General features: G+C 26.1%; 6 protein-coding genes across 6 annotated transcripts; 2 read left to right on the forward strand and 4 right to left on the reverse strand.

Annotated features, from left to right (window-relative positions):
• Positions 1-1,785: 1,785 nt before the first annotated feature.
• Phum_PHUM397240 (protein phosphatase inhibitor, putative) lies at positions 1,786-6,241 on the reverse strand (the record flags this gene model as incomplete). Its single annotated transcript, XM_002428641.1, has 4 exons — positions 1,786-1,802; positions 1,875-2,125; positions 2,212-2,397; positions 6,129-6,241. 4 exons carry the CDS (start codon positions 6,239-6,241, stop codon positions 1,786-1,788), a joined length of 567 nt encoding a protein of 188 aa, XP_002428686.1.
• Phum_PHUM397250 (uncharacterized protein) lies at positions 2,844-4,742 on the forward strand (the record flags this gene model as incomplete). Its single annotated transcript, XM_002428640.1, has 2 exons — positions 2,844-3,116; positions 3,171-4,742. 2 exons carry the CDS (start codon positions 2,844-2,846, stop codon positions 4,740-4,742), a joined length of 1,845 nt encoding a protein of 614 aa, XP_002428685.1.
• Positions 6,242-6,338: 97 nt separating the features above from the next.
• On the forward strand, positions 6,339-8,678 carry Phum_PHUM397260 (Nucleolar protein, putative; the record flags this gene model as incomplete). Its single annotated transcript, XM_002428642.1, has 2 exons — positions 6,339-6,549; positions 6,871-8,678. 2 exons carry the CDS (start codon positions 6,339-6,341, stop codon positions 8,676-8,678), a joined length of 2,019 nt encoding a protein of 672 aa, XP_002428687.1.
• A 2,138-nt stretch (positions 8,679-10,816) lies between these two features.
• Positions 10,817-11,323, reverse strand: Phum_PHUM397270 (uncharacterized protein; the record flags this gene model as incomplete). Its single annotated transcript, XM_002428643.1, has 2 exons — positions 10,817-10,968; positions 11,104-11,323. 2 exons carry the CDS (start codon positions 11,321-11,323, stop codon positions 10,817-10,819), a joined length of 372 nt encoding a protein of 123 aa, XP_002428688.1.
• Positions 11,324-11,552: 229 nt separating this feature from the next.
• Positions 11,553-13,820, reverse strand: Phum_PHUM397280 (ankyrin repeat domain-containing protein 13C, putative; the record flags this gene model as incomplete). Its single annotated transcript, XM_002428644.1, has 6 exons — positions 11,553-11,804; positions 12,133-12,282; positions 12,367-13,007; positions 13,112-13,216; positions 13,295-13,336; positions 13,709-13,820. 6 exons carry the CDS (start codon positions 13,818-13,820, stop codon positions 11,553-11,555), a joined length of 1,302 nt encoding a protein of 433 aa, XP_002428689.1.
• Positions 13,821-14,154: 334 nt separating this feature from the next.
• Phum_PHUM397290 (uncharacterized protein) lies at positions 14,155-15,568 on the reverse strand (the record flags this gene model as incomplete). The annotated part of the gene is made up of 5 exons (XM_002428645.1): positions 14,155-14,299; positions 14,608-14,776; positions 14,874-15,033; positions 15,115-15,355; positions 15,480-15,568. 5 exons carry the CDS (start codon positions 15,566-15,568, stop codon positions 14,155-14,157), a joined length of 804 nt encoding a protein of 267 aa, XP_002428690.1.
• Between the last annotated feature and the right edge of the window lie 2,232 nt (positions 15,569-17,800).

The raw sequence follows: 17,800 nt of genomic DNA on the forward strand, positions 1-17,800 counted from the left end.
TTAAACGATAGATAACGGCGGCCATTATTATTTATTATTATCAATACACAAACATTCGTAATGTTTTTTTTTTCGAAACGTAAAAAACGTGAGCAAACGCATTGCTTAATATGTGCACAATTATTCATCTTATGATATCTTCAACATAATATTTTTTTTTAAATTAACGTACTTGTATATTATATAAATATATTGGCACGTAATCTTCTTAGAATAAGAAAAAATTAATAAAATTTATTATTAAGAGCATAGAGTAAAAAAAAAGTTAAGCAAAGGGGCGGGGAAAAAGGGGGAAACGGAAGAAACAACTTTTTTTGTTTTGTTTTTGTTTTTTTTTTTTTTTTTTTAAATTTCTTATTATTATTATTATTACAGTAATTTTTTCCCTTTTTTTGTTTTTTTGGATTCTTTTTTTTTCTTTTTTTTAAAATTAAATTTACAATGATAATTAGTTAATTAAAAAAAAAAAAACTATTGATTAATAACAATAATAATAATAATATTAATTAGTATTTTTGTTTTTGCTTTTTTTCTTTTCTTTTTTCCCTCTCCATTTTCTTTTTCATGAATACAACTCAACTGAAATGTTATTTAGTTCGCGGTTTTTTATTCTTTCTTTCTTTCTTTCTTTCTTTCCTTTTTTAAATGTTTCAACAACAATAACAACAACAAAAAAAAAAACAACTGATAACGGTTGAAATTGACTTTTTTTTTTTTTTCCTTAATAATTTTTCTTCGATTATTATTTTACTGTAAACTTTTTTTTTTTTTTTTTTTTTTTTTTTTTGTGTGTTTTCATTCCTTCAATATTTTTTCTTTTATTTACAATTTCTTATATTCTTTTCTTTTCTTTTTTTTACATTATAAATTATTATTTTTTTCTTTCTGGTTTTTTAATGCATTCTTTCTTGCATTCTAAAAATAAAAATTACAATATGAAAAACAAATTTGAAATTTTTTTTTTTTTTTCTTAATTCCCCAAATACTAAATGAATATTATCATCATCATCATCATCATGGCATTATCATTATTAATATTATTATTGAAAATAAATAAAATAAATAAATTTTCCTATGCGAGAGAGAGAGAGAGACAGAGAGAAAGAGAGTATTATTAATAATAATAATAATAATAATAATAATAATAATAGTAATAACAAAGATAGAAAAGTTTATATAAAAAAATGATATAGTGAGTGAAAGAGAGAGAGAGAGAGAGAGAATGAAAATGGCCTTTAGTCGACCGGGTATTATTATTATTATTATTATTAATCAGGTATTATGAGTCTTCCCCTTTAAAAAATTTCACTCGTTCCTTTATTTCTCGGAGATTGATAAGAAGATTCGTCGCCATCTTGCAATCGAATCTTCTCGACATTTGATTCCGATAAACTAGTTTCTTCTTCCTTATCGTTCTCCGCATCGTCTCCGCCTGTAATTTTTTTTTTTTTTTTTTTCATCATCTCAACAATTAAAATTCGTTATAAACAAAAAAAAAAAAAAACATTTATCATAATAATTATTACTATTATTTCGAGGTTTTTTTTTTTTTTTTCACGAAAGAAATCAACGATTCATCATCAACCGACTTTCATTTTATCGAATGAGTTCGCGTTTTTAACGATAAACGACGTGTCAGGAGAAGAGAGAAAAGGGGGCGGGCATAAGAATTTCAAAATGGCGCACGACATTGTGATGCACGTTTGAAAATATCTCAATTTACAATCTCTCGTTGTTGTTTTGTTTTTTTTTTGTGTACCAATGATAATTATTTTCTTTTCTTATTTAGTATCCGATTTTAACTAAACTATTTACTTAATACTTTTACGTCTCGTACGAAATAAAAATAAATAAATAAATAAATAAATACTTACTTAATTTTCCGCTCGAAGTCGGACAAGCGTTCCGATCGTGGCCTTCTTCGTCGTTTTCCAATGCTTCTTCGTCGGCTTTAATTAACTTCCTTGCAAATTCGACAACTTTAAATTCGTTATAATGCATTTTTCTTTTGCTTTTGAAAACGTTTTTCCTCGCCAATTCTTCCGCGCTCAATTCCGATTCGGAATCACTCGATCCCTCATCGAATTCATCAACTTTGCTAGTTCTATCTAATTTATTTTTTAACCTAAAAATTTAAAAAAAAAAAATTGTAGAAGAAATTGTTAATGTTTCTGTTATGGCGACCAATTTCAAAAAATCGTGAAAACAAACTTTTCTGCCAATTCTTCCGGATCTAACATGCGTTCTTTTGCATCGACTTCGTCTTCGTCGTCAAAATCATAATTATACGGCGTTTTAGGTTCTTCTATTTTCATATGACCGTAGTCTTTCTCGGAGGGATGAAGAGTTGCTATTATGTTCATTTCATCCCATTTTGTCTCTTTGGGTTTGTTTTTCCTAAAAAAAAAAAAAAAAAAAAAAAAAAAATCAAAAAATTTATTTTCGAGTTATTAAATTTAATTGGCAGAGAGAGAAAATAATTTTTGTATTTTATTCAGGTAAATATTAATTCTCGAAATGTTATGTTGGCACCTCTAATAAAATACAAAAATGGCGACTCCATTCATTGATTATGACAAAATAAACATACGATTAAAATAATTATTTACAATAGTTATTGTAATTTTATTATTTCAGTCTTCGTACAAATAAGTGAGTGAAAAAATTTTTATTATTTAACAAAAAAAAACAAAAAAAAAACATTTCCTGAAAGTAATTGTTTAAAAAAAAAAAAAAAAATTATCATTTCTGTTATCGATAAACGTCTGACAAATCATTTTTTTTTTTCTTTTTTGTTTTCATTTCAGTAAAAGGAAAGAAAGAAATAAATAAAATTGGAAAAAATGCAGTCGTTGAAAAATAGAAAAACTATTATAGAAACTCAAACGTTAATAAAGGAATCTTTACTTTGTCAATTATCTCACAGTATCAAAGAAATTCAACTGACGTTGTCACAAAGGCACGAAGTTTTTTCAACATACGAAGGATGCAATTCGTTAATTATCATATTAGAAGCAATTTTCCTTCACGGATTAAAATTGGGAATATTTAAATCCGCTTGGAAAGCCGTGGCGGGAGTCGAAGAAAAAAAACCCCAACCCTCATTTTGGAATATGGTATGCAATTTTACTCACAAAGACACAATTCATAAAATTAAAAATTTATCGCAGATCACAAATGATGTGGGAAGGTGTAGAGTTTGGATTAGATTAGCACTTAATGAATTCGAATTGACTAGTTATTTTACTGCCATGGAAAAAGATAGAAGATTATTAAATAGTTTTTATTCAAATTATGCTTTTCTTAGGGATAGAGAAATGTGCGACACAGCTTGTAAATTTTTAGAAGGAATTCTATCAGTGCAATTCGAAATCCCCCTTAACTCGAGCATTTTAAATGTTTGGAGTAATGAACCATTGATAAAATCGGGACTTTGGTCTTCATCATTGAAAACCCCAGTTGGAACAGCCATCGATGTGGCGGAGAAAATTGAAGATGATGAAGAACATGACATCATAAAGACGAGTAGTTCGTTAACAACTTTGTTAGCCATTGATGAAACTCAAACTTTAAAACTGATACTAGAGGCTCCTTTCACGAAAAGCAATTGCGAATCTAATTCTGTGAGTTCATATGAGAGTTCAATGCCTCATTCGATAGAAAAGCCATTAATGGAAGAAAAAGAAGAAACATTAATCATTTCAAACATTAATGATCGAAATATAATTAATGAACAGTCATCATCAACACCTAAAGAAAATTTAATAGGAAATGCGACTGGGTGGTCTTCTGTAACTGACATCATTCCAGATCCTGTGAAAAATGTTCAGAGTGTCAAAAAAGATCCCAAATCAGAAGATTACAGCACTTTATTAGAAAAAGTAGGGATATCTCCGAATAAAAAAGTAAATTACGAAGACAGGTTAAAAGAAATGATGGAAAGGCAAAACATAAAACAAAAAGAATCTATCGCTACGAATAATGCACAATCAAAGTATTATACTTCGTACACGACAAAATTATATAAAATTGTTAGGGAATCAGGTTTGAAAGCACAAAAATATACATGTGCAAATTGTGAGGTATCAATAGGTTTAACTTTCGGAGAAGCTAGACTTTGTTATTTTACAGGAGAGTATTATTGCGTTGATTGTCATTTGAATGAAACGAGCGTCATTCCTAGTCGAATTATATTCAATTGGGATCATAAAAAATATCCCGTTTGTTGTAAAGCTAGTAAATATTTAAACGACATAGGCAATCATTTTCTCATAGATATAAAAAATATTAATCCCAAATTGTATTCTGCCGTTCCAGAAATGAAAAATTTAAGAATAATAAGACTGCAATTGAATATGTTGAGAACGTATTTGTACACTTGTAAAGAATCATTGTTGATAGAATTGCAGAAAAAAGTAGCTCCCAGAGAACACATTTACGAATTCATAGATCATTATTCAATAAAAGATTTGTGTCAAATCCCCGGAGGAGTGTTGGCATCTGAATTGACATCGATTGTCACATTTGGCAAAAACCACGTCATCAATTGTTGGGTCTGCAATCAAAAGGGTTTCATTTGCGAAATATGTAAAAATTCTAAAATAATTTTCCCATTCGATATATTGACAACATATAGATGTGGAAATTGTTTTGCCATTTATCATGACACATGTTTATCATCGAGCGAAAATTGTCCTAAATGCATTCGAATAAAAAAGAGAAATTCACCTAAGATAAAATAGTGTTGAAAATATTTTTTTTTTTTAAAATAAAACATCAATTATTTTTTATTTTTTTAATTATTTGCTCATATTGTGTAAATAATAATTAACATAAATGTTTTTTATTCCATTTTAAAATTTTATTAACTTGTTACATATTGATTTGTTGTATTAAAAATGTTTTATTTATCGAAATTTAAAAAATTTTTTTCTTTTTTATGTTTTGAAATTTATTTTGTTGATTTATCATTATTATTATTATTATTCTTTTTTTTAATATATATATATTTTTAAAAAAATTATTTCATTTTCTTATTTAATCCATGACATAAACTACTACATACATAAAAAAATTTTGGCAACAAACAAAGCCATTAATTTTAATTTTTATTTGCGACTAAATATATATATGTGCATGCATGCAATCACTCGACTTAAGAGTGACAGTGTTTATATCAAACTTATTATCATCTAAATCAATATGAGATAATACTGTGCGACATATTTACAACTTTTCAAATAAATATTTTATTTAACCTTGATAATATCAATATGAGATTTTTAAAAAATAAAATCATTAAAAATAACTTTGATTTTTTTAAAAAATATTTTTGTTAGAAATTACTAAACAAGAATGAAATTGAATCGTAAAAGCATTTTTTGTTTTTTAAATGCAACAAACGATAAAAAAAATTTATAAAACATATTAATTTTAGTAAAACTAATAACTTGTAATTTATAAATCATGGATTATTGAAAATAATTTGAAGTAAGATTCATACAAAATGAATAAAATCAAAATGTTAAAGTCATAAAATTTTTTCCCCCTCAAAATAATAATAAAAAAAAAAAAAAACAAAGAATTTTTTTTTTTATGGTTTTAAACGAGTTAAAATGTTACTTTTGAAAAAGTTTATAGAATGATAATTTATATAAATAAAATATTTTTAAGTTATGGACAAAAATTATTTTTGATTTCTAATGATACTTTTGCGAACATAATCTAGGACAATAATTCTGTTTTGTGTGATTCACCAACGGATATTTGACATTTACCAATTACATCATTTAACAAATATAAAATAAATTGTTGTGTAAATAATATTAAAGTGATTTTAACCTTTTCATATTATTTTGATTCAAATTATTTTCATAGTAATCGCGACTAATGTCATTATTGCACTTTTTTTTTTTTTTTTTTTTGTGAAATTGTACAAAGAGGAAACCGCTTTTTTATTTTTCAAACATAGAACGCCCTATTTTTTTTAAAACCGTTCCGCCCATGCTTAGCAATTAATGACTAATATACATAAAAAAATTTCATCAACTCAAATGTAATTACGATTTTTTTCATGTAAAACTAATATTAAAAATAATAAAAAATAAAAAATGTGAATTAAAACTCACTTTGAATTTTTTCCTTGCTTTTCAAAACTAGTTGACGTCTTTAAAATCCCTTTAGACGGCCTTTTTTGAGGGTTATCTGCCATAATTTGAATTATATCTCCACCATTTGCCATTTGTAAAATTCTTGAACTTGAATGCTTTCTGCTAGTGGTAAACAATCAAAATGGCGGCTTCAAGAAATCATTAGCACGTGTATTTTTGTTTATTAAAATGGAAGTTATTGATCCGAATAACGTTAAAATTTATAATTTAAGTGCTGGAAAGTCTCTTCCGGAATGGTTGAGCGATCGGAAAAAGAGAGCACTTCAAAAAAAAGACATTGATATTCGTCGTAGAATAGAATTAATTCAAGATTTTAATATGCCTGGTGTTAGCACTAATATTAATATTTCACCCGATGGACAATACATTTTGGCAACAGGTATTTACAATAATATTTTGCACACAAACGCACATTTTTATATTCTACATAATTTATTTTTCAGTTGATCAATTTATTAATCAAAATTAATTTATAACTTTTGGTTCGTAAGTGATAGTAAGAAGCCGAAGAGTTTCTTTAAAAGTTTCTTTAAAGAATTTTCGAAGAAAAAAAGCAGCAATTTTTCATTTTTAATAAATTTCAAATAATTTGATTTAAATTAAAGATGGAATCATAATTTTTCATTTTGAAACTTATAAATGAAAATATTGAATTGAATAAACTTAGCAAACTTTTATCCATGTCGTTTTTTCTCTTCAGGAATTTACAAACCAAGGGTTAAATGTTTTGATGTTCACCATCTTTCTATGAAATTTGAGAGATGTTTGGATTCAGAGGTAGTAGCTTTTCAAATACTTTCAGAGGATTACAGTAAGTTAGTCTTTCTTCAGTGTGATAGATACATAGAATTTCATGCAGCTGGCGGTTATTATTATAAACTTAGGATTCCAAAATTTGGTAGGGATTTAAAATATCATTCGCCGACAAGCGAATTATTTATAGTGGGTGCCAGTTCAGATATTTATAGGTTAAATTTAGAAAGAGGACAGTTTTTAATGTCATATGAAACAAACTCATCAGAAATAAATAAATGTGCAGTGAGTCCTGTTTATAATTTATTAATGTGTGGTACGAGAGAGGGTAAAGTTGAAGCTTGGGATCCTCGTGAGAGAAATCGAGTAGGAGAATTGGACTGCGCTTTACATTGCACATCGGACACTCCTCTCGAAGGATTTCCATCTGTGACGGCTTTAAATTTTCAAAATGGTTTAACTATGGGTGTGGGAACTGCGACTGGACAAATCCTTCTGTATGACATTCGTGCCAATAAGCCATTTTTCATAAAAGATCATTTGTATGGATTACCAATTAAAAACATTGAATTTGAAAACAATCATGATTTTGTTATGTCAATGGACAGTTCTGTATTGAAAATATGGGAAAAAAATTCTGGTAAAATGTTTACATCGATCGAAGGTAAATCTGATTTTAACGATTTGTGTTTTGTTAAAAATACAGGGATGCTATTTATAGCGAATGAAAACACTAAAATATTAACTTATTATATTCCAAGTTTGGGTCCAGCACCGAGATGGTGTGGATTTTTAGATTCGTTAACAGAGGAATTAGAAGAAAGTAAAATAAATACAATTTATGATGATTATAAATTTGTTACTAAAGCAGAATTGGCAGATTTAGGTTTGTCACATTTGTTAGGTACAACATTACTGAGAGCTTACATGCACGGGTATTTCATAGACATTAGATTGTATAAGAAAGCAAAAGCCATATCCGATCCTTTCGCTTTCGAAAAATATAGGAAAAAGAAAATTCGAGAATTGATCGAATCCGAGAGGCAAAATCGTGTCAAAGCCATAAAACTCCCGAGCGTGAATAAAGACCTCGCATTGAAATTAATGAGCGATGGTCGAAAACAATCCAACTTGCTCGAAGACGAAAGATTTTCAAATCTTTTCAAGAAACCCGAATTCGAAATAGATCAGAACGCGGAAGAATACCGCCTGGCGTATCCGCACCTGTCGCGAATGGACAATAAGAAAAAGAAAAAGGAAAGGGAAAAATTACTCCAGGATAAATTCCAAGAAATAAGCGGAGGAGGAAACGATGAAGAATTGGAGGGACGTAACAGTTCGGATGAGGAAAGTTCGTCTGATGACGAAGCGGAAATCAAAAACGAATTGAGGAAACAGTACGCCATAATAAGGCGGGAAAGGAGGGAGAAAGAGTTGGAAGAAGAGAAAATGTCGGAACCGAAATTTTACGAATTGAAAGAGGGAGAGGATTACAAGGGAATCAGACATTTGAAAAACAAAATAAATAAATCTTCGCTCGGAGACAGAGTGGAGAAAGAAGAGAGGAATAGGATTTTGTTCACGGGACGTGGGAACAGAGAAATGAAATTTCATTTTAAAAAAAATCAAAAGGATTCGAAATACGAAGAGAAAATAAAAAGGCATCAGGAGGAAAGGAGAATGCTTCACAGGTCGGCCATGGGATTGCTCAAAAAGGAAAAACCGAGAATGTGGAAAGGTAAACGTGTCGTTTAAAACCAATAATGATGATGATGATGATGATAATGATAATTGAGAATGACAGCAGCAACAGCAAATAAATTTCGAATTAATTTTTTTTTTTAATGATTGCCAAAATTTATCACATACCCTGTTTCGATTGTGATCAATCACAAAAAAAAAAAAAAAATTTTACATGAATTAGAATAAAAATCCATCCACATTTAAATATATTCACAATGATAATGATAATAATAATAATAATAATAATAATAATAATAATAATATCATTTATAAATAAAACGAGGTGAGAATGGGGATAAAGTGATTGAATGGGGATGAGGAAAAAAAATCTGGAATAATTTCTTTCAGGTTTTAAATTTAATTCATTCGGGATAAAATAAAAAAATTTAATAATAATAATAATAATAATAATAATAATAATAATAATAAAATGCATATTTATTAAATCTCGTCGAGAGTAGGGGGAGGAGGAGGAGGAACACGGCGGGAGGGGGGAGGAGAGGGAGAGGGTGAAACAAACAAAAAATTATTTTATTTTTAATAATCACGATTCAATACATAATTAAAATTATAATTATCATTATCAATGTTTATAAATAATTATATTTAAATATAATTTATTCTGCCCCGCAGAAAATGATGTTGGGGGGAAAGAGGGGGTAAGGGGGTAGGAGAATTTCATACAAATTAAAACAAAAAAAAAAAAAAAAGAAAAAAGCGAAACGTTAGCACCGTTAATGCAAAAATATAACAAAATATATATACAAGACAATGATTGATATGTTTATTGAATTTATTTTTTTATTTATTTTTTTCCCTTTTGAAATAGAATTTTAATAAATTTATACGTAGTATGATACATTGATTGGCAGTGTCAAATACATTTATATATATATTAATTACTTATTTATTAATTAATTAATTAATTAATTTTTTTTTTTTTTGACGTCACACTTTGGCATGAAATTTTTCTTTTTTTTTTTTTTTCATTTCGTTAGTATAAATAAACCGAAAGTGAACTTATTATTATTATTATTATTATTATTGAAAAATTTGATTTGAATAATTATTTTATTGTATTTAATTGACGGGTATTATGATTATGATTATTATTATTATTATTATTATTAAGTACAATGCAAACAAAAAAATTAATTATTTATTATTGACAAATATTAATTGGGATTGATTTCACGCTTTTAAATGTATATAATAATAATAATTATTATTATTATTATTAATATTTGGTTCAATAAGTTATCCGATTAATATTAATATCAGTTGTTGTTATTGTTATTATTATTATTATTATGAATGAATTTTATATTTTTTTTCCCAATTGAAATATTTTCACACGCACAACGATGAGATATTTTTCTTACGGTTGTTATTTAATAATAATAATAATAATAGTAATAATAATAGTAATAATAATAGTAATAATAATAATAATAATGATAATAACAAAAGTAAATCAAGCCTTACTCTTACGAAACGATTGAGTTGTTACGTTATTTTTACATTTATTAAATTTTTTTTTTTTTTAATCATTTACCCGACAAACAAACAAACAAACAAACAGCGACGATGAATTCAAAAATAAAAATTTTAATAATAATAAAATAAAATAAAATAAATGATTTATATAAATTAATAAAATTCATTTACGGTAACTCATCCATTGATTGATTTATTGATTGAGTAAAAAAATTTCATTTTATTTTTGTTTCCATTATTATCATTATCATAATTATGTACATATTTTATTGTACATTTTATATACATTATATATATATTGTAATATAATTACAATATTTATTTATTTATTATTAATTTTTTTTTGTCATGATTTCATAAATAAAATGAATCAAAAAAAAAAAAATCGATTTCACTTTTTAGAAAATATTCCCAATAAAATATAATTTAAAAAAAATAATAATAATAATAATAACAATAAAAAATGGAAGAAAAAAAATTTAAAATAATTTTTCTTTTTTCTTTTCTTAAAAAAAAAAATTTGTTTTACAAATGCAGACGGACTTTTTTTAATATTAAAAAAAAAAAAAATTGTTGTTGTTGCTGTTGTTGTTATCTTTTTCCTTTTTTTTTTTGCCGGGAAAATGGGGAGGGGAAAATGATAGGGTTAGTAATTAGGGATCTAAATAAATAATGACGTGAGATGAATAAATGCTTCCGACGTTAATCATCATCGGGAATTCTAACGTTAGAACACGTTTGTCACGTAGGAAAAACGAATCCGATGATTTGACCATCATTTTCCTTTTCGACAACGAACCACCATCTTTTAAATTATTATTATTATTATTATTATTATTATTATTATTATTATTCGTGACGTAATTTTCCTTATCCGAAATATTATTATTATTATTTTTATTATTATTTTTCCCATTTCCGGTTTTTTGTATGGATAAACCGAAACGTTGTTTCCCTTTCCCCGTTGATATTTTCCCATCCGCGTTACGATTTCCATCGTCCGAATATGGCGTGGTCATGCATCTTTTCTTTCCCTGTTTCCTTCCTTGTCTCGCGTTTATACAAAATGATTTGATTTCGTGAAAGTGAGGTCCAGGAGTCTGTGATGACGATGCGGAAAGAGTCTTGGTAAAGTACTTGCAAGATTTTGATGCCAACATATTTTTTGGTTCGTAGCCTATCTCTATTAACATCAAATGATCAGAGCGTCATAAGTCGGGAAATCTGAAATTTTAATTCAATAATTAATGAATGAATGAATGAATGAATGAATGAATTCACAAAAAAATTATTATTATTATTATTAATTATAACACAACCGTAATTATCAATCTTTATCGTGCATTGGGTCTTACAAATGAAAAAAACGCCATATTTGAATTATAAATATTACCTTGTGGGATCTTCAACATAATGTGGAGGGATTTCAAAAAGTTCCGGTGATATATTATTTCGAAATTCGAATTCTTGGAATGTGATTTTTGCCGATATGGTCGGCAATATAGGTATATCTAATTTGACGGGAAATCCGGAGGGTAACTTAAATTGTATAAAATCTCTTAATTTGTTGAAATGTTTGAACGGAGCAATCACTTCCAATACGTTTAAAAGCATGTCAACCGTTAATGGAAAATCCTGGCTCTGAAATTAAACAGGAAAAAAAAAAAAAAAAATCAACAAAACATGAGACATAATACAAATGATTGATTGATAATAATAATAATAATAATGGTTTTTACATTTGCGAAAAGAATAATTTAAAAACAACAACTGCCAAGTTTTATTAATTCAAAAAAACCATTCAAATTGAAATTTAAGATTTTTTTTTTTTTTGATAAATTTTGAGGGTCATACGTTTTTTTGCGATAAAAGAATAATAATAATGGTTTTTAAAAAGACCTTGAATAATATTTAAAATGAAACGTAAAGTACACAATGATAGTTAAATAATTAAAACAATAAATAATACCATTGCTAATGTAGGTCTAAAAGCTTTTGTACTTTCTTTGTACATTATTTCTCTTCCTAATGTTGGATGCTCCCCAGGTTCTGCTGATATGTATTCGTTCCAGGTAACTTTACTTTCCGGAGGAGGAGTTAAAGAAGCTCTTCTGCTAGGCTAAAAAACAAATTCGTTTGTAAAAAATCAAATTAGGGAAATTTAAAAAAAAAAAGAGGTAAAAATCAAAGTAAAATTGTTTACTTCTCCGTTGGAATCCAAAGCTGAGGCAGAGCCTTTGGTTAAACTTTCCATTATAGCTTTATTCTTTTGCAAGTCTTCTTCAGTTAAATGTTCTCGCCTTTTACGAGACTCCAAAAGCATTCCGTTTATCACATAAAAATCAGCTTGAAAAGATCCGACCATTTCCTTTCGTGCTTCCCTGAAAATCCATCCCGTTTGAGCTCTACTAAAAGAGATTGACTTAGTCGACATTTGAGCAGCCATTATGTCTGATGACATTAATATATCTACTTCATCTTCTATTTCCACTTCACTTTCCTCATATTTAACTCTTTGATATATGTTCGCCTTATTGTCTAGCACTGTTAACGAATTATTCGGCCTTTCGTTTCCATTAAATATAAATGAAATATCTCCTCTTTCCCATCTCATATCGTTAAAATCGACTAATGTTGTATCGAGTCTTATGCAAGATCCCTTTTTATTTATTTTACATAAATCAGATGGTAATATTCTAGAAACAAGGGGTACCCAACTTTGAAAGTCCCATTTCAATTCCATATAAAAATCACCCATTTGATTTAAAGCTTTTACAAGATTGGGACGCCTCTCTTCCATTTGCTCTCTAGCTTGCTGCTTAACTTTTCTCACCAATGAACATACTACAAAGAAAAAAATAATAAATAAATGTTTCAAAAAAGGTAATTATAATTATTTATAAATAAATGTAATTTTTTAGTGAAAAAAATAAAAAAATAAATCTTACTGGTTTGCCTGTCCCCATAGCTAATAGCTTCAGCTAGGGGATTCCATCCAGCCAAATTTTTTACTTTAACTGGAGCTCCATGAGCCAGCAACAATTGGACACACTCTAAAAATTAAATAAAATATTTAAATTATAACCTAAAAAACATACCACGCTATGTTAAAAAAGGAAATAGAAAATAACCTTTTCTTCCAAGCATAACTGCCAAATGTAATGCTGTATTTCCTAGAAAAACAAATTAAAAAAGTAAATTAAATAAAGTAAAACAAAAAAAATTGTTCATCTTTTTTAATATTACAGGTATGAAAAATATTGAGAGAGAAAATAACTTTTTTGTTGATAAAAAATAAATAAGTTTAAGATTGTTATTTATAAAAATAATTTTTCATTTAATTTTTTTAATTTAGAAGGTTTGTTTTTAAAATAGATTATAGAAAAATTAATAAAGCTCATTAAACTTAAAAAGATTTAAACAGGGAAATGTTCTCATCAATTTTATAAACGTCAAATTATGTCCAAAAATAGAAATATCTCACGATGTGGCAGTGGTGTTAAGGAAATCGACAGATTTTAAAAAGTTTACCAATATGCACTTACCATGTTTGTCTTTCTTGCTAATGTCATTTAATCTAATTAATAAAGATAGTTTTCTCACGTCACCTTTAAAAACGCATTCGTGCAATGGATAACTCTCACTTTCATCCGCCATTTTTTCATGGTACAAATACTACTGTTAATTTACGCAAAAGATATCTTCCATTCGGTTTATGATTGGTAGCAAAAAATTTTTTTACGACTATTTTGCTATCGTCTAAATTGTAAATGAATTATTCTCGAATTTATTATTTTCCATTTTAAAATTTTTTATATTGCATTAAGTCGTATGTAATAATTACGTAAATAATTATTCAAAAAAAAAAAAAAAAAAATATGTAACACAAAGCTTTGTCAACTGACATATTTTTATAAAATATAAATTATTAAATAAAACTAATGTTATTTATTTTAAAAAAAATTTATTAAATTTTTAAATTTAAATATTTTTAATAAAGATTTTCACGATTGCCTCTTGAATTTTTATCTTTTTTAGCCATTTCAATATCAACATCTGGAAATCGTTCTTTTAATGCTTCTTCATCCAAATCAGGAAATCGTTTAAGCAAGTTACAAACTACATTGTATCTTTTCCTGAAATTAATATTGAATTTTAAATATATATATTATAACTTTCTAATATCTTAAAATTATACTTATTTGATATTTTAAAATATGTACATAATATATATATTAATTAGTATAAATATGCTTCCAAATGGGAATAATTTTGTTAAAATCATTTTGTAAAATGAAAATACTGTGAAATTTATAAAAATTTTAAGTTTAGTGTCACACAAAACTCAAACCAAGACATTTCAAAAATATGCACAGGTTTTTTGGTTAATAAAATATAAAAACTAATCATTAAAAAAAAAAAAAACTAGTTATAGTTATCATACCTTTTGTAATAATTATCTCTTTTCATTCTTTTCTCTTTGAGTCTTGTTAAAAAGTTTTGAATATAAACATGATCATCCGTTTGATTTTCTAACTTATCTTTTTCCAAATACTTTTTATTTAAATAAGATGGTATTTTATGCTGATTCATTTTGTACTTGTAAGTTAAACCTACAACATCATTTAAAAATTAGTATTACAACCAAAAAAAATTATATTTAATCATTAATATTTTTAATAAATAAATTCATTTAAAAAAAAATTATACCAAAACAATTTGTTTTATCACAGAAAGGACGTTCTCCTGTTTTCCCCGTTTCAAGTTCATAATATGCTCGATTTCTTTCTCTGACAACTTTTTCTAAATTTTCCATACTTTCTTCAACTTTATCGATTCTTTCAGGATTAGGCATTGGTTTGTAAACTCTCTACGTAAGAAAAAAAAAACTCGGGTTAACACTTTATCGAATAATACCACATAACGATAAAAATTACAATTAACTATTTACATTATATTCATGTTCCATGGTAAGTAACATATTCTTTTCTTTCAATAGTATGTACCATAACTTATGTAAATCAGAATTTGATTTAATTCTAAGTTCCTCTACTTTCCACGATCTACCTACTAAAACTTCTCTGGCTCCCCAATTTTCTTTATCATCGAAAAATTCCATTATATCATTATTTATACTAGAAATATGAATAGCACAGTTTGAAACTGTTGGATGAATGTAAGTAGTGGAACATCTAAAATTTCAAAATTTTTTAAGTATTGATTTACTTTTATCCGATTCGCAAATTAATAAATCTCGAATAATTCGTAAAATATAATAAATTATTTATAAAATAAAAATCGTAGTATTTATATTACCCATTATTAAAAATATTTTTTGTGACAATTCTCTTATTAAAATTATTGTATTGTACACATAAACGGTTTAAGGACTTCCAAAGCGACATTTTGTTTTTCTAAATTATAGCAAAATTATTAAATAGTAGCAAAAATCTTAGAAACTTTTTCAGTTTTTGGTGGTTTGATTTTAAAATCATGATTTATGAAAGATTTTTAAAAAAAATTGTGCCAGATAGTAATTAAGAAGTAATTAAAAAACACGGGACAATAAGGAAGAAAAGGAAAGAAGAATTTTCTTAACTGTAAGCCATATTCATACATTTAAAAGTAAAATTAAATTTTCATGCCAATTTTTTTCCGCTTCTTTTGGCAAAAAGTAATCTATCATTTAATTATAAGAATTAAAAAGAAAAATTAATTAACTTTTAATTTTATTTATGACTAATTTCATCGAAAAAAGTTTGTATTATTTTCGGATTGTATCAGATAAATTTTTATGCCAATAGAATTTCTACTACATTTCCATTTTTGATGAACCGAAAATTCAAAAAAGAAAAAAATTACATATTTAAACCATCTCTAATTTAATCGAAAAGAAAATAATTTAAAATAATGAATATTTAAATAAAAAATTCATTAATAAATTCAAAATAGTTTTATATAACATTTGAACAATTGAAATCTATTAAAAAATTCTTAACGGTTTTTAGGGGTATAAATTTTTATCTTCCGCCATTTTGTGAATAGGATCATTTTTAATTTAGATTGAGGAAAAAAAATTTTTCACAAATTTTTAACTTTATCGAAACCATCCTTTCGTTTCTTTGTTTGTTCATCTTTTTTTAGAACTGTGTATAACTTTAATTTTATCAAAACAACGTTTTTTATACAAAACAACTATGGTTTATGCATTAATGCAAAAATGTCAGACAAAACAATTAAAAATAAAAGAAAATGTCAGAGTAAGCTGACTTTTTTTTTTTTTAAAAAAAAGAATTATACCGTTATTTGAAAACTTGTATATGTATGCAATTTTAAATTCATGATAATAAAATGCTTATGTCAACTAAATTCATTTCATTCAAGTGAAACACATATTAAATTTAAGGCTTTGAAAAAAAGACAAAACAAAACAGACATCATCAAGATTATTTTAAACCTATTTTTTTATAAAAGTATAATTTATATATATAAATATATGATAAAACATGAGAAGAAGATACAGTAAACGACATTTAAGAATTGTATTTGTCTTCTATCCTTGTATGAATTAAGGCCAATTTTTATTTACTTTAATCAAAAAAATATTTTTAAGTGACTTTCAATTTATTTAGGTCCTCAAAATGCCAAGGTTCACATCATTAAATTTATTAAAGTTTAATAATATATGATATTAAAATATAAATGATAATAAATAAATTACAAATACAAAAGACAATTGATATAGGAACAAAGCAGAAAAACTTTTTGTTGTATTTTATCATATTAAATACATAATGTTATTATAACAAACATAATGTTTGCCTTGGATAGTTTGAGAAACTAACAAAACAAACACAATTTCTCAAATTGTGTTTGTTTTGTTTAACTACCTTTGAAAATTCACTTGTTAAATAAAAATTTAAAGTTAATGTTTAAGACAAAAGTTTCTCACAATCATTTTTACAACAAAAAAACATTTTGTTCTTAGGCTTTCATTTAAACATTTGCATATACTTGGACTAATACCGTTCCTGAGATCATATTTTGAATTGTTTATGCAAATATAACCTGCTGAAGAAGAGTTGTTTATTACCAGGGTTGTTGATTATTATGTTACCACTCATCATCATCATCATCATAATCATACTTAAATTATTTCATTATAAAAATTCAATTAATAACAATTATGCATAATAATACTGTAAAGAAACGAAACAAATAATAATAATAATGATAAAAAACTTGAATAATGCATGTGGATGGTTGGTTGGTTGGTAGTCAATTTTAATTTTTAACACCTGTTAGGCATAATTGCCATTGAGTAGTTAAAGAATTAAAGGGTAAGGCCATATGAACCACTGTGTGTATGTGCATGTATGTGTATGTGTATAAACGTGAATGCAAATTCTGAATCATACCTTAAGGTATTATTATAACACATTTTATTAATAATGATTTTGTAAATAGAAAAAAATAATAATTTATTGCAAATCACCACCGTAACGCCATTTTTTGTGTCTTACATGCAAAATTCAATGTAATTAAATATAATTTTAACATTTTGTTATCTTTTTTTTTTCAATAAAACATTAAATTTTATTGTTTAATTAGTATCCTTTTAAAATAAAACATTTTAA

This window comes from Pediculus humanus, genomic scaffold (assembly GCF_000006295.1).
Source record: "Pediculus humanus corporis 1103172107895 genomic scaffold, whole genome shotgun sequence".
NCBI lineage: Eukaryota > Metazoa > Arthropoda > Insecta > Psocodea > Pediculidae > Pediculus > Pediculus humanus.